At 35.8% G+C, this 13771-nt stretch overlaps 2 protein-coding genes across 4 annotated transcripts in view; both read left to right on the forward strand.

Annotated features, from left to right (window-relative positions):
• Positions 1-295: 295 nt before the first annotated feature.
• LOC107100038 (transmembrane protein 248-like) lies at positions 296-5659 on the forward strand. The gene is made up of 7 exons (XM_015398382.1): positions 296-431; positions 1369-1562; positions 1880-2147; positions 2220-2320; positions 4589-4729; positions 4831-4971; positions 5113-5659. The coding sequence occupies exons 2-7, from the start codon at positions 1404-1406 to the stop codon at positions 5131-5133; spliced, it is 831 nt and encodes a 276-aa protein (XP_015253868.1). The 5' UTR covers positions 296-431; positions 1369-1403; the 3' UTR covers positions 5134-5659.
• Positions 5660-7563: 1904 nt separating this feature from the next.
• The window catches only part of morc1 (MORC family CW-type zinc finger 1), a 24339-nt gene continuing 18131 nt past the window's right edge, over positions 7564-13771 (forward strand). For 2 of the 3 annotated variants that reach the window (XM_015398401.1, XM_015398403.1), the window contains exons 1-8: positions 7568-7680; positions 8061-8108; positions 8235-8389; positions 11500-11553; positions 11654-11688; positions 11777-11845; positions 11929-12019; positions 12119-12227. In XM_015398401.1, the coding sequence (XP_015253887.1) occupies positions 8322-8389; positions 11500-11553; positions 11654-11688; positions 11777-11845; positions 11929-12019; positions 12119-12227 (426 nt within the window). In that variant the 5' untranslated portion in view covers positions 7568-7680; positions 8061-8108; positions 8235-8321. Of the gene's footprint in view, positions 7681-8060; positions 8109-8234; positions 8390-11499; positions 11554-11653; positions 11689-11776; positions 11846-11928; positions 12020-12118; positions 12228-13771 lie in introns of all 3 variants that reach the window. The other variant, XM_015398402.1, reaches the window with a different exon arrangement.

The raw sequence follows: 13771 nt of genomic DNA on the forward strand, positions 1-13771 counted from the left end.
GCATCTGGGTAGGAGGAGTCTTCTGCTGAAGGAGCTCGTCTGCTGGACCAGTGTGTTGTGGAGAGGATGTGAGTATATATACATATATATATATATGTATATATATAGGTATATGTATATATATATATATATATATATGTATATATATATATATATATATATATATATATATATATATATATATATATATATGCACTAAGACAATGAAGAGTTGGAAACACTTTAGATTGACTATGACAGGTCACTTACGTAATGGCAGTCGTCATGTTAATGTATAGTCGTAAACTGGTAAAACTGTCGTGATGTGTGCTGTCATTTCCGCAGTGTGTATATTACAACAGAAGTTGTAGTTATTAACATGAGATTTTGATTTAGATGCTGTGCAAACAGACCTCGGGATATCTGGAATGATCTGACATCATTATTTCAAGGTATGGACGTGTCGTTCATGGCTAATTAGGTAGCAGCATAATACTTTAAACAGTAGGCTACAGCTTGAATCTGCCGAGTGTTTTGCCAAGTATACGTCCTCCATACGGCAGAAAAGTTTACTGACAACACTGATTTCTCAATGCGTTTTCGCTCAGAAACAGCGTGCGAGTAGAACTTTGATGTGTTTTCCCCAGTAACATGTTTTAAAAGCTCGTTGTCTTCAATCAAAAAAGCCATATAATTGTTTTGTTTTTGACAGTGTCTTCGTGTCTAGTTGCGACATCTGTGACGCGCTACAATAACAAACCCTTCTGTTATCGAGCTATTTACTTTTTGAGACGCTAATGCTTCCATTTCTATCTGGCCCAAACACTCTTAACTTTGATTCTCCTCCATTAACTTGTTTTGCTTCTGAAACCAGTTTGATGATGCCATTTGATGTGAGATGTGTTCTGGTGCTTTTAAATTTGGGCTTTATGGGCAGTTGCCCAGGGCAACATCAAATAAAAAATAAGAAACTAAAAAAAACAACAGAAAAAGTAACTAAATAGTCAATTGTGCCCTGAACAGATTTATTATACATATTTATGCAAATACAGTGGTGTATATGTACGATAATAGACTTTTATATTCTTAATTCTGGAAAAATAAAAAATAAAAGTCTATAGAACTGCTGACATTTTAATTTTGTTTGGTTTTCCAGAAGAAGGGGCTTGCTTATGTTACCATTCCTGCAAGAACCTCCTCTGGCTGTGTTTACTGGTTGTTTTGTTATTTACACCATGGAATTGATATTCTAATATATTATTTACGGTAGTTAATTTTAGTAAAGTTTAAGCTCCAAATAGGAATAACGATAATCAGAACCGTATAGTTTGGGATAAACAATTATATTCATATAAACATTTTTCTGTCTTCATACTTTTCTGTTTGTAGTGTAAAGTATCCCAGCTGTGTATGGAGTCCTGAGGATGAGGTGCTGGCAGCGAGGCTCTAGCCTCAAAGAATATGCATCCCATAACCCTCCAGTGGCTACTTTCTTTCTTTGCCTCTTAACTCTTGCGTTCTCATTCATTGTTATCAGCTCTTACAGCTACTCTCATACTCTACCTAACCCTGATATAGCAAAGGTAAGTGTCCATTTAACTAAATTTATGCTGAACATTGGATAATATTTCAAATTATTTTATGGTGATAAAGGAGGAATCTAACTTACAAATGCCTGCATGCATTAAAGGTCATTCTGTTAATTATATATTTTTTGCATTATTTTATTCATTTTTTAATTTTTTTTTTTAACTTAGACTTTTCCAGATAATCCATTTTTTGTTCTTTGCCATTGAAATTTATGTGAATATGATTTACAGTTGTAAGATTACTCTAACAGCTCTTCCAGAGCTGGTCAAGGTTTTACTCTAACAATCTTTTTTTATTCTTCGTCTTGCAGGACTGGAACATTCTACTCTCATCTCTCTCACAGTTTCACTTATGCGAGAAGGAAAATATGAGTTCTCCTTTTCACATCTCTTTTAAGCCTCCACTGCAAACAAAGGAGGAAAATGATCTTAAAACATCATTGAATATAACCCAGCATCCTTCTTCAGTCACTGTTTTGCATCTTCGTGTTCCCCTGACTGTGATTCCCTCATCAAGTGCCACGCTAGAAGATATTAGTTTATTCACAACTTTCACAGCCAGTCAGCTTAATCTTGGAGGTAGTTTTATATTCTCAGTCATTTTGGATTGGCAAGAATCTTTGCTTATTTAACAAAAGTTTTTTTTTCTAGACAAAGAACTTGTTAATTTAACATTGGAGATAATATCTGAAGACAACAAACACGTGTGCCTCACTATAAGTGCCCCAACCAACATCCTGCCAATGATTCTGTAAGTTTTTTACAAAGATTACTTCACATCAATATTTTGTAATAGTCCTCGCTGTGGTTTATTACTTAAGTTAACATAGACGTTTTTTCAAAAAATACAAATTTTAACTTGAGTATGTTCATTCAGTGCAAAACATATGTCATTTTAAGGGCTGTTTTAACTAAATCTCTGTGTTGGGAATTTTCCTTAAAAAAATTAAACTAGTCATAGTCACTTCTCAAAAAAGTAAGTAAGGAAAAAAAGTAAGTTAGTAACTCAGTTACTGTTCAGGCAAAGTAGCCTGTTACTTGCCAGTAACTCTATGATTACTTTAGATCATTGAAAGTAATTAGGCATTTACTTTTTACGGTCTACAGTGTCAAAGAATTTGGATACGTTTCTTGTTTTGGGAACTTTGAATACAGCTAGAGGTTCAATTGTAAAATATAAGATGTTTATTAATAATTAATAAATAAAAAGTTAATTAAAAGGACTACACATCTGAAAGCATTGAATACTAATCTGCACTATTTTGGTGTGCGTGGTTTGAAGAGTTGCAATATACTTATGTAGATGTGATTGTGTTTTTTGTTTATAATAAAAGAAAAATAAGATCTTTTAGAACTTTATGTTTTTGCATATTGACAGCTATCAATTGGATATAAATAGGTATGAAGCTGAAAAATAATGCTTTTGGAGCAATTGAACAAAAATAAAATATACTTTGCAATAGAATTAAACAGGGTTACAGTATTCCAGAAAGAAAATCCTAGTAGGACTGTATGATCTCAGTATAATTGTGTGAAAACCCATAAAACATGAAAGTAAAATCAGTATAGCCCTGAGAAAGTAAGGATGTGTTGATTAGATGCAGCCAGCTGTCAGTCAGTGCTAAGGTGATGTGAAGAGGGTCTTTAAATTACAGCCCTGAACCAACATTTATAATCACCAAAATATTTAGACTTTCACTTGACTGAGCGCTATTTCTGCAGAAACGCTCTCATTGAATCAGTGGCTGGGCGCCATCGTCTGCGCTCTGTTCAAGCATGCTGAAGTTGTTTACATTGCTGATGGTGGTCATCTTAAGTAACAAATAACAAATGTTTTTAAAGTGCAAAAATGAATAACACATTCTTGACTTTTACAAGCTAATTAGTAACAGTGCTATTGACAGACAAATTAACAGTTACTGTAAAAGGTTTTTTTAATAACATGGTAGTCCCAACACTGGTTATGAATGTAAGAAATTAAAGTCAAATTTCTCTTAGTTGCTCCTCAAAATTAAACCGACAAGCAATATGCCATTTTCACTTAGACAGGTGTGTTTTTTATCTTCACATGTCAGGCAATGGCTTCAAGAATTTAGCTATTCATCTAAATTTAGCCATGTCTGGAAAAGTCTATAACATTTTAATGGAGACCATGAGAAAAGGCTGTTTTGACTTGAGATTGCTGTGGGACATAAGTAAAAGAGAGAAGTCCTCAGCGAGGGACACAAAGAACCAAAATATGTCTATGAGGACTGCAGAGAGTCCTCTCCTCCATCTTGTTCGTGTGCATCTATGCTGGGTTATCACTGATTTAAGCAGGACCAGATGATATCACAGATGAAATATGTCTGAGGTCATGCCAAAACATTCTGCAGGTTGCTTACCTTGGTGTACAACCCTGAATCCAAAAGTGGGCATTTTGGATTGGCCAGCTCTCTATGGCAATTTACATGCTGTTTGGGTGTGATGCCCGGTGAAAAAATATTAACTGTTCTATCACAAATTCAAACGTAATTTTTTTCTTACAGGTTATGTTTTCTCTCTATTTTGTACACTTTTGGGCAATTCTAAAGTTACTCTAAAATTAAGCATTTGTACAAAAATGATTCAATGTTGGTCTGGCGTAAATCAAAAGATATATGTGGGTTGATATGAGAAAGCTCAAGTCATCCGTTGTTAAGTATGGCGGGGGGCCTGTGATGATGTGGGTCTGTCTTTCTACTAAATTTAAGATTAAAGAAACTGTAACCCTCTTTTAGAAAACCTAAAAAAAGGACCTCATTGTATATTTCATAAGTCAAAAACACAAAATCAACCACTTGACCCCATTGATTTTGTTAAGAGTTACTTCCTCACACTGGTTTTATTTACCAATAACTAAATGTATTCAAATTAAATTTATTTATTTGCTGCTTTTTCACCAGCTGGGTCAATACTGTGTTTTTTGTTGACTGTTTTTTTTTTTTTTTTTTTTTTTTTTTTTTTTTTTTTTTTAATATACAATCTCCTGTGCACAACAACTCCCTCCAAGGTGCTCTTCATTAGAGACAAATATTTCAGGCATCCCAGTGGAAGTGACCAATGAGCTTCCAGCAGTGTCTAAAACCTGCTACAGCCTCCACTTTAAGAAAGACCCTGCACTGACTGTCATGTTAACTCTGGTACGTAGATTCATTCTTCAAGAACATTCCTATTTCTTCATTAATACCATTCAATTCTATATGTCTCCCTTTCAACAATTCTCCCATTTGTATCATTCTAGGAAGAACAGAGTGTGGCAGTGCAACATCTGGTTGAAGTCAGTGTCTGCCTGGTTGGTGTTTGTTTGTTTCTGTGTTTAGCTGCAAGCTTGAAGAATAACGTTGCACATCGAGAATATCTACAAGCACCAGACAGCCAAAACGTAACGTGCATTACTTATAATAATTAGCTTTCATAACTTTGTCTTTAAAATCAATTGTTGATCAATTATAGTTGCATGGTGCATATTATATGCATGAGGAGAAACTGATTGAACTTCTGTACTGTTTTTTTTTTTTTACAGGAACCCTTGATTGAAAGCTGAAGAAATGTTTTTGACTGGCACATTGAAGAAAGTATTTATTAGATGAAAGTGAAATATTTCAAATCTTTTTAGTTCCCCATCCTTGCGTGCTTTTACCACACCCTGGTTTACATAGTTCACCTTGTGACAAATGTGATCTCATATCCCAAATAAATTATTTATATCAAAGCTTTAAAAAAAATCCAGCTTGACTCATACTGACTGGGATTTTAGGAGATTTATGATATATATAACATTTATATATAACATTTACAAAAAAAAATACCAGTTGTAATGCATAGTAAGGAGCATAGTAAGGAGATGGTTCCTCACATAATGTTATCTACCTTTAATTTGAATTTTCAATATAACAAAATAATTCCATGTTTGTGTATATTTCTTTTTGGGTGTTGGTTTAATTAAGTATTTGTGTCTAAAGACTTTACAAAGAAAATTCAGTGTTTGAATGTTAAAGTGAATGAATGTTTTGATTTTTTTTTTTTTTTTTATATGAATCTGATGGGACCCAAATAAACTAAATTTTCCACATTTGGCAACCTTTACTAGTGCTGTCATGTATATTTTTTTTGGCCGTTTCATCTCTTATTCTTTCCCCGCACATAAATATGTATACAAACTTTGTTAGCGAAGACTCCTTAAATGCTTTTTTGCATCAATACTTACCCTGTGGCAGTGCAAAACCTGGTTGAAGTATTGCTATCAATATTTACCCTTTTCAAGTTGTACGAACTCTTGAGCCCCTAACAGTCCAGATTATAACTGACCCATGATTAAATGGGCTTGATTCAGTTTGTTGGATCTAAGTCTTAACATAATATAGCATGGAAGCCACCAAAACTTTTTCTTAGTTGTGTTTTCAGCTTCTGTTTCTTCTTCAAATTCTGAAAAAGGGGCATAACAAGCAGAAATGGTGTAAAAAGTTTTCATCCTTTTTTCCCTTTGTCAGTGATGAAAATATTGTATACTCAGTTTCAGTTATAAAATACTGCATTACATTAACATTTTAAAGCAGAATTTTTTACAGTTGGCAGATTTTAAACATAGAACCTGGGTGAAAAAAATAGAAAAATCCAGAGAATCATGGAAACATGGCAAAGGGAAGGGAGGATGGTCAAGTTGAAGTTTGTATTTAGAGAGAAAGAAAGGATAACATGAAGAGATTTACACGATGTAGGGAAGGAAAGGAGTGGAAATAAAGGAGGTGTTAAAGGAACTCTCTGTGTCTACACCATGAAGCTTTCTCTCTGCGGTTCTTTTTCCTGAAAAGAAATCAGGACAAACTCTTTAACACCTCATAATGTATATATATTAAATAACCATGAAACAAGACAAAAATTTAAGAGAAATTGTAATCTTACTCTGATCAGAGAGCTTGCTTAGAGTTACAGAAGGCAGCTGCTTACCAACCAGGCTCACTTCTCGTGAAGTGGCCCTGATTCATCATTACAGAATCATTTTACACAACTCCAGTCTGCCACATCATTACATCATACATGTTTGCAGAGGAGGAGACATCCATGGCTCCAGCCATATCAAAATATTACACTCTTAGCTCTTTGTCACGTACAGAATGAAGATAACTGTATATGCAGACACAGGAACTGTCCTTGTTAGATAAACTACTGGGGAAAACATTCATTCTGACCCGCAACAGGCAGGGAATATTATTGTGTAATAAACTCACACATCATCAGAAGAAAGGAAACGTAAGGAGTGGTGATAAAACGCATGGACAGAGTATTAGGAAGATAATAAAAGCAGGAGGCACACAAGGAAGAGGTTAAAGGGAGCACCTGAGAAAGAAGATAAAAGAAAAAGGGAAAAGGCTTGAAATGAAGGTTATTAATAATAAAGACAGGCAGAAATGGAAGGAATAAAGGATGGCAAATTAGGTATACCCAGTGAAAAGGCAAAAGAAATTGATGAGATAGAGAATAAAGACTGGAAAACATTGTTGCCAGCTTTTTTTTTCAATACTTAAAATTACCTGAAAAACACAGAATTCAAATTCCAGACTTTTCCAGCCTGCTTGAGCTGCATCTTATTTCATCTGTTTTATTTTATTAGAACTATATTACTTTTTACTTGGTTCACGTTAGCCCGCTATCTATAGAGTTGTTACAAATACCACCATAGTTTGAGAAACAAAGCTGAGAACCATGGTCCAATAGCAAATTTGGTGTCTTGTTTTCGCATTATAAAGCGACCCTAACTTTAAGCGCTTATTGATTAAAACTGCACCAAAGAACGTCAATTTTTGACGTTATCTTTCATTTTAAGATTTGTCTTTAGGGGGGGTTAGTGTTACATTGAGGCCCACAGGTGCGTTTCAACGTATGTGATGTTTACGTCGACAGCCGGCTCCACCAATGATTGTTGAGACTGGTGTCATGGTGCTTTCCTATTGGTCGGTGGAAAAGCGGAGGCGGGGTTTTTGCATTGTCAGGGCGATACAGGGGAATCAACCATCGGCGACGAAGAAACTGGATTTTACGCGGCCTGTGGGATTGGTTTATGCCTAGGAGACGAATACAGTAAAGTTACAAAGTATCTATTCCCAAAAATTGTGATTATTACAAATTTAGGTCACCGTTATACCGGAGCGACCTGCATATTTGGTCAACGTTTTATGACTCGAGTAATGTCCGTTTAAGGCTAGCTAGTAGCATGTTTCGTTATAAACAGTAAAGGAATGCTAACGCCTTTTAGCCATTATTTCAACCAACTGGTAAATGTTAGCAGTAACTGATTCCTTACGGTAAACCGTTCATATCATATATTGCCCAATCAACATGACTTCACGTTGGTTAATGGAAGCCTAGCTCGTCCGTTAGCTGCTTTTAGAAATGTACATTGAAACGTGTTAGCAGGACTGGATACGAAGGCGCTCACTGACCGAGACACAACATCTTGTTGTTCTTCAACAGGCCTCCCACGTGGTCTATCCGCGTTACCTTCTGCAGGGAGACTTTCATGTAAGTGCTTATTGTGATGTATTGTCTATCTAAGTCAATGTTAGCGTTCGTTGGGCTGTCAGTTGATTATTTTAAGAATATGTGCAATTAAATACTTAATGATGGCATTTATCTCCCCCTTTCCAGGATGAAAGCTTTTGACTAGAGCTGGTTTGGTCAGGAAGAATACTAACAGGAGACCAGGAAGGAAGTAGAGCATAACTTTGAGGTGCAATGGCTTACTCTAGCTACAGCAACCTTAGCAGGGCTCAGCTTACCTTTGAGTACCTGCACACAAACTCGTAAGTATAATCAGTTTACATGTTCATTTCAACTCAAAGCTTAAGCAGAACCAGACTTATTTGATTTGTTTGAAGTCTTAAGTTTTTAATGCAGATTAAATGCATCCTACCAGAAAAGGAAGACATTTTACTCTAACCTAATTAGGGCTACTACTAAAGAATATTTTTGCAAATCGATTAGCATGTTAATTATTTTTTCAAGTAAGCTATTAACAATCAGATAGCAAAAGGTTACGTAAAGATTTTTCTTGTGAAATTAATTCAGGTTATACTAAAACTTATTTATGTATTTATATATATATATATATATATATATAAATATATATATATATTTTTTTTTACAGTTTTGATATAATTACTGTTTGAGCTCAAACAATCTGCTTAATCGATTATTCAAATAATTGTCAACTAATCTAGTAATCGATTAATCTTCAACTGGAGCATAGAGACCCTAAAGCCGGGCATACACTCTGCGATTTTTTTCAGTTGTTGCACACAGCTACAGCGCACACTGTATGTTCTCACATTGTGCAGCACAACGCTCTGATGCTATCTACCTGCTCACACTGTGCGTCTAAGAACCACGTCGGACTGAGCTCCGCATTGAGATGGTGCTTCTCAAGCTCGTTTTACAGAAAGATTTCCATACACTTGCACCCCGCCATGCTTCTGTGTTTTTGTCTGAGAGGAAGAATAAGAATCCTTGTTTGCACATGCTAACTGAGCGATTTGAATACGACAATCAAACATGTTTGATTTTCTCCCGACCTCACAATTCCTGATCGCGAGGTGGTCATGAGAAGCTGATTGCTCCTTGTTCGCCCCTGTACACTACACGATAGTGCTGAATTCGGCCTGGTTGGAAAATTCTCACACAACTGGAAAGTCGCCCTGAAAAGGGAAAAAAAATCGCACAGTGTAAGCCCGGCTTAAACCATGCCTTTAGTTGACGAGCAAACCAATTACAGTAATAATTATATAAAAATTCAAAAAAAAAATGCATAAAAAATATGCCTTTAAGATGAAAAAAAACCTTTTTGTCTGTTAATATGCTTTATCCAGAACTCCTCAAGGGGAAAGGTTTTTGTTTCGGTTTAATTACGTAAAAATAAATATTCTTCAAGGAACCTGTTAGAATAATTGTATATAAATGTATCAGTGTAGTGTTATAATGCATAAAGCTGTGTGCTATGTGCATGTAATCATAGCCACCTTTTCTAAAGTACACTGTGATTTGTGGACTTGCTTTTGGGGAGGTTGTGGTTGATTTACAAGCAGCACTAAACGTGCTGCAACAAGTTAAACTTTGACTGAACCCTGAGATTTAGAGGACATATTTACTGAGACTGCGAGCCTGATTTCAATAAATTGCGAGGAGGACGCAGAGACCGCCAGAGTGCTGTTTCGATCTCTAACTGTGTGGTCCCTTACTACTTTTCTCGCGAGTAAAACTTAACTAAATGTCTCTGTGCCTTTTTCTTTCCCTGTACGTATGTAGGATGTTTTAGGTGCTTAGACCTGACAGACCCTTTGGCTGTTCAAGATCATTCTAAAAAAAGATTGATCAATTCACAAAAAATAATCATTAGTTGCAGCCCTAATTACTGCTCTAAGCGGGTCTGTCTGTCAGTTAAAGGTGTGTTTTACTGTCTCCGTACACCAGTAGACGATTAATCGATGACTAAATTAATCTACGATTTTTTCAATAATCGATTTATTCGATTAATTGTTCTAGTCCTAAACATAATAGAGGAGAGATTGCGATGAAGAAGTGGAAGTTTTTTTTATTTATTGTAGGCTAGTCCAAAAGAAAACGTTAATTTTGTGTGAGCTCAGAGTCTGCTAGAAGCATGTTTGAAGCTCTACACTGTTTGGAGTGCAGACAGTTATGCATATATTTCAACTTTATAACACAAATCCAAATTTAGGCTTTTCCAACAAGCCCCATTTCCATCTTGATTTAGTTTGTGCACAAGCTCTTCTCTGAGGTTTAGAATATTGTTTTAAAAGTGCAGCTGTTTTCAAGTTAATTTCAAAATTTGAAACTCTTACCTTGTAAATATACATTAACTAAAACATTATGAACACCTAACGAGGGCGGTTATACCACAGGGCCTAATTTTAGCAAAAACAAAAAGCTGTGAGGTCAAATAATGATTCTGCCAAGACAATTTGTTGGAAAGTTAAGTGGAGGGAAAGTCATATCGAATAAGGATATCTTCAGAAGATTTTAAGGCAAGAGCAAGGCAAAATTTCAATGTATTGATACAGTCATTTAATCAATAGATGCTGAACAAATAGTTTGCTTACTGTATAGATCTTTTACAAAGAGTTAAATGGATATTATTTATGTAATTATAATTTTTTAAATAGCAATATTTTGTTTTATGTTTTTATTAGCTGAAGGCTATGATAATAAAAAAGCAGGAAAAGATGCATCACTCTGTTTAGTTCATTTGGGTTTGACTGCTCAAGTAAATTAACTTTTCAATTATGTCAATGAAATATTACAGTAGCAGCCACTCAAAATGGCCCTTTCCAGTCAAAAGCCAGTGGAATCGCATCAAAATCCCCTCTAACTTCCAGCCACTGGCCTTCTCATGGGCGTGCATATTTCTTTACTCTCACTCCACCATTTCACTGAATTAAAGGGTCTGAACAGGAAATAACACTTCTGTTTCGATCTGCATGTCTACAAGGGCAAAGAAAGAATATTTTGGTACAAAGATCTATGCTTAAAAAGGAATTGTAGAGGACCAGTCAAGGACCAGCCAAGAGCCCATCAAGGAAAGTGGTTATATTTGGAATGGCTACTACTGTATATGTCTGAGCCTTATGTTTCGGAAATATTTGAAATGTGTTTAAATGTTCAGAGGCACACCTCTGAAATAAAGAGGCAAAATAATAATTACATTAATATGTTGCCAACCAAGTATTTGTTTGACACATTGCACAGTGTCACTACTTTTGATCTTGCTTGCATAAAATGATGATAATCAGGTGTACAAAGACTTTACTGCAAATTTAGAAAAGGAAGCCAGTTAATTATTATTAGAGCAAAGTCCCCTGTAACTTATTTTTTAACTAATACATTTATTATGTTTTCTTAGAACAACCCACGAGTTTTTGTTTGGCGCATTAGCTGAGCTTGTCGACAACTCAAGGTAACCACAATATTTGACAACTTGCTTTATAGTTACTGAAAAATGACGCTGCCAAGATAACTTATTTTTCTGACTGTTTCCTTTTTTTCTTTCTCTACAGAGATGCCAGTGCAACCAGAATAGACATCTACACTGGTAGATTTATAAATATTTTCTCAGTGTTAGACATTGAATTGCTCACAGATATTATCTAATAATTGCTGTGTCTATGTTTCTATTCCAGAGAAACGACAAGAGCTCCGTGGTGGTTTTATGCTATGCTTCCTAGATGATGGCATTGGAATGGACCCAAGTAAGCAGGACTTTAATTTGATGGCTTGGCTTTAAGTATTTTATTCTATTTGCTGTGTTTCCAAAATATCTTGTTTTTAACAGTTGAGGCAACCCACGTGATCCAGTTTGGAAAGTCAAACAAACGTTCTCCAGAATCCACTCACATTGGCCAGTACGGAAATGGATTAAAATCGTGAGTCCTTTACTTTCATCTTTTTGTATGATATTCATATAATGCATTTGGCACACATGTGTCTGGTATGTTACGTGGTATTTGTTTCTGTTGTTCCAGGGGCTCAATGCGAATTGGGAAAGACTTTATCTTATTCACAAAAAAGGAAAAGACACTAACCTGTCTTTTCCTATCAAGGACTTTCCATGAAGAAGAAGGGCTCGATGAGGTCAGAGTCCCCCTTTTTTTTCTTTTTTTATTAATTTTTTGACTTGAAGGAATGACTGGGAATGGTTTTGTTAAAACCTTAGGGGAGCCTAGTGGTTAGGGCATAGAGCTTGCAGTCCTAAGGTTGTGAGTTTAAAACCCTCTCCTGCCGACTGCCACTCTATCTCTCTGAGCAAGACCCTTAACTCCTGATTGCTCCTCCTGGGTTAAATGCAGAGGTACATTTCTCCAATGTGAGATCAATGAAGTTCAGCTGTTATTATCAATTAGAGAGCAAAATAAACATAATCTCAAGTATATTAAACTTCTTTCACTCTCGGTTCATCAACCATAGAGTGAAAAAAATCCCACACGCACAGGGAACTGCAGCTCAGTGGGCGCACCCGTTCTTCCTGGGTGTGCTCGGGATCTCACCACAACGCTGTTCTACTTATATGCGAGTTTCTGTATGGCGCCCTCTCTCGCAGATGGCTACACTCTCGAAGGTGCCTCTGCTCCGGCTGATTTTCTCCTCACGCAAAGCAAAATTGATTTTGACATTTGAGGAGGAGACATATCTACTGTGAGCCCAGTCCTGATTGGCCTATACAGACATAATCACACAGGAAGTAGTGTCAGGAAGACTTTGACTGACAGCTTTATCTTATAAGTGAAGATGACGGCTGGAGGTGAGACTGTGGGTCTTTACATTATTTCCTGTATGTGGGGTAGGTGGAATTCCCAGCAGTTCTCCCTGAAAAAACACTAATGTTCCTCAGTAAACAGTGCTATACTTCCTGTGTGATTGTTTCTTTAATTGGATCATTAAAAAAAAAATAAATAGTAAGTACATGATTATTAACCCAAGGCTCTCAATTTTCCCTTTGTTTAAAAAGCAACCCACTCTGAGCATTAGTTAAGGCAGAATTGTACAGAAAATATGTCTGTGTTTTGCATTGAAGAGTCTAGAGCATCAGCGGTCAGGAACCAGAACCCCTTTAAGTTGTTTTATGCCAGCTTTTGAAAACATGGTCTTCACTTGTATTAGTACAGCTTTCTCACAGCAGTTAAAACAGAGGTTCTCTGTGGTAACTGTGTTTGAGGAAGGAAACTTGTTCACACACTACTCTATGCAAGGTGAGAAATGTGATAATTCCATCACGGCATTGCATGTACAAAACAAAACGCAGAAGTTTGCTTTGTCAGGCTTAAACTATTAAAATCTTTCTTTTGTAGGTTGCTTTGGATAGAAGTGTCAGGCTAATTAGTAACAAAAGCTTTTCTGAAATGATAATGACTGGGAGCAGTGTGAGCTCTGTTGGGAGTGGTTACATTTGGATAACAGTTCACCTTTGTTTTTAAAGCTTTGTAACTATATCAAAGTCTTAACACAACTGGTACAACAGTAAACAAACTAACTGTTGTTAAATTTAGTACAGTAGGAAAAATTTAATGTCTAAGTGTTTTGGATATTATTTAAAGGAATAGTACACCCAAAACATGATTAGCCTTCATTTTCTACTCACCCCCATGCTGAACAACACTCTGGAGTACTTTTTTGATATC

Source organism: Cyprinodon variegatus, unplaced genomic scaffold (assembly GCF_000732505.1).
Source record: "Cyprinodon variegatus isolate N-32 unplaced genomic scaffold, C_variegatus-1.0 Scaffold932, whole genome shotgun sequence".
In the NCBI taxonomy this organism is placed as follows: Eukaryota; Metazoa; Chordata; class Actinopteri; order Cyprinodontiformes; family Cyprinodontidae; genus Cyprinodon; species Cyprinodon variegatus.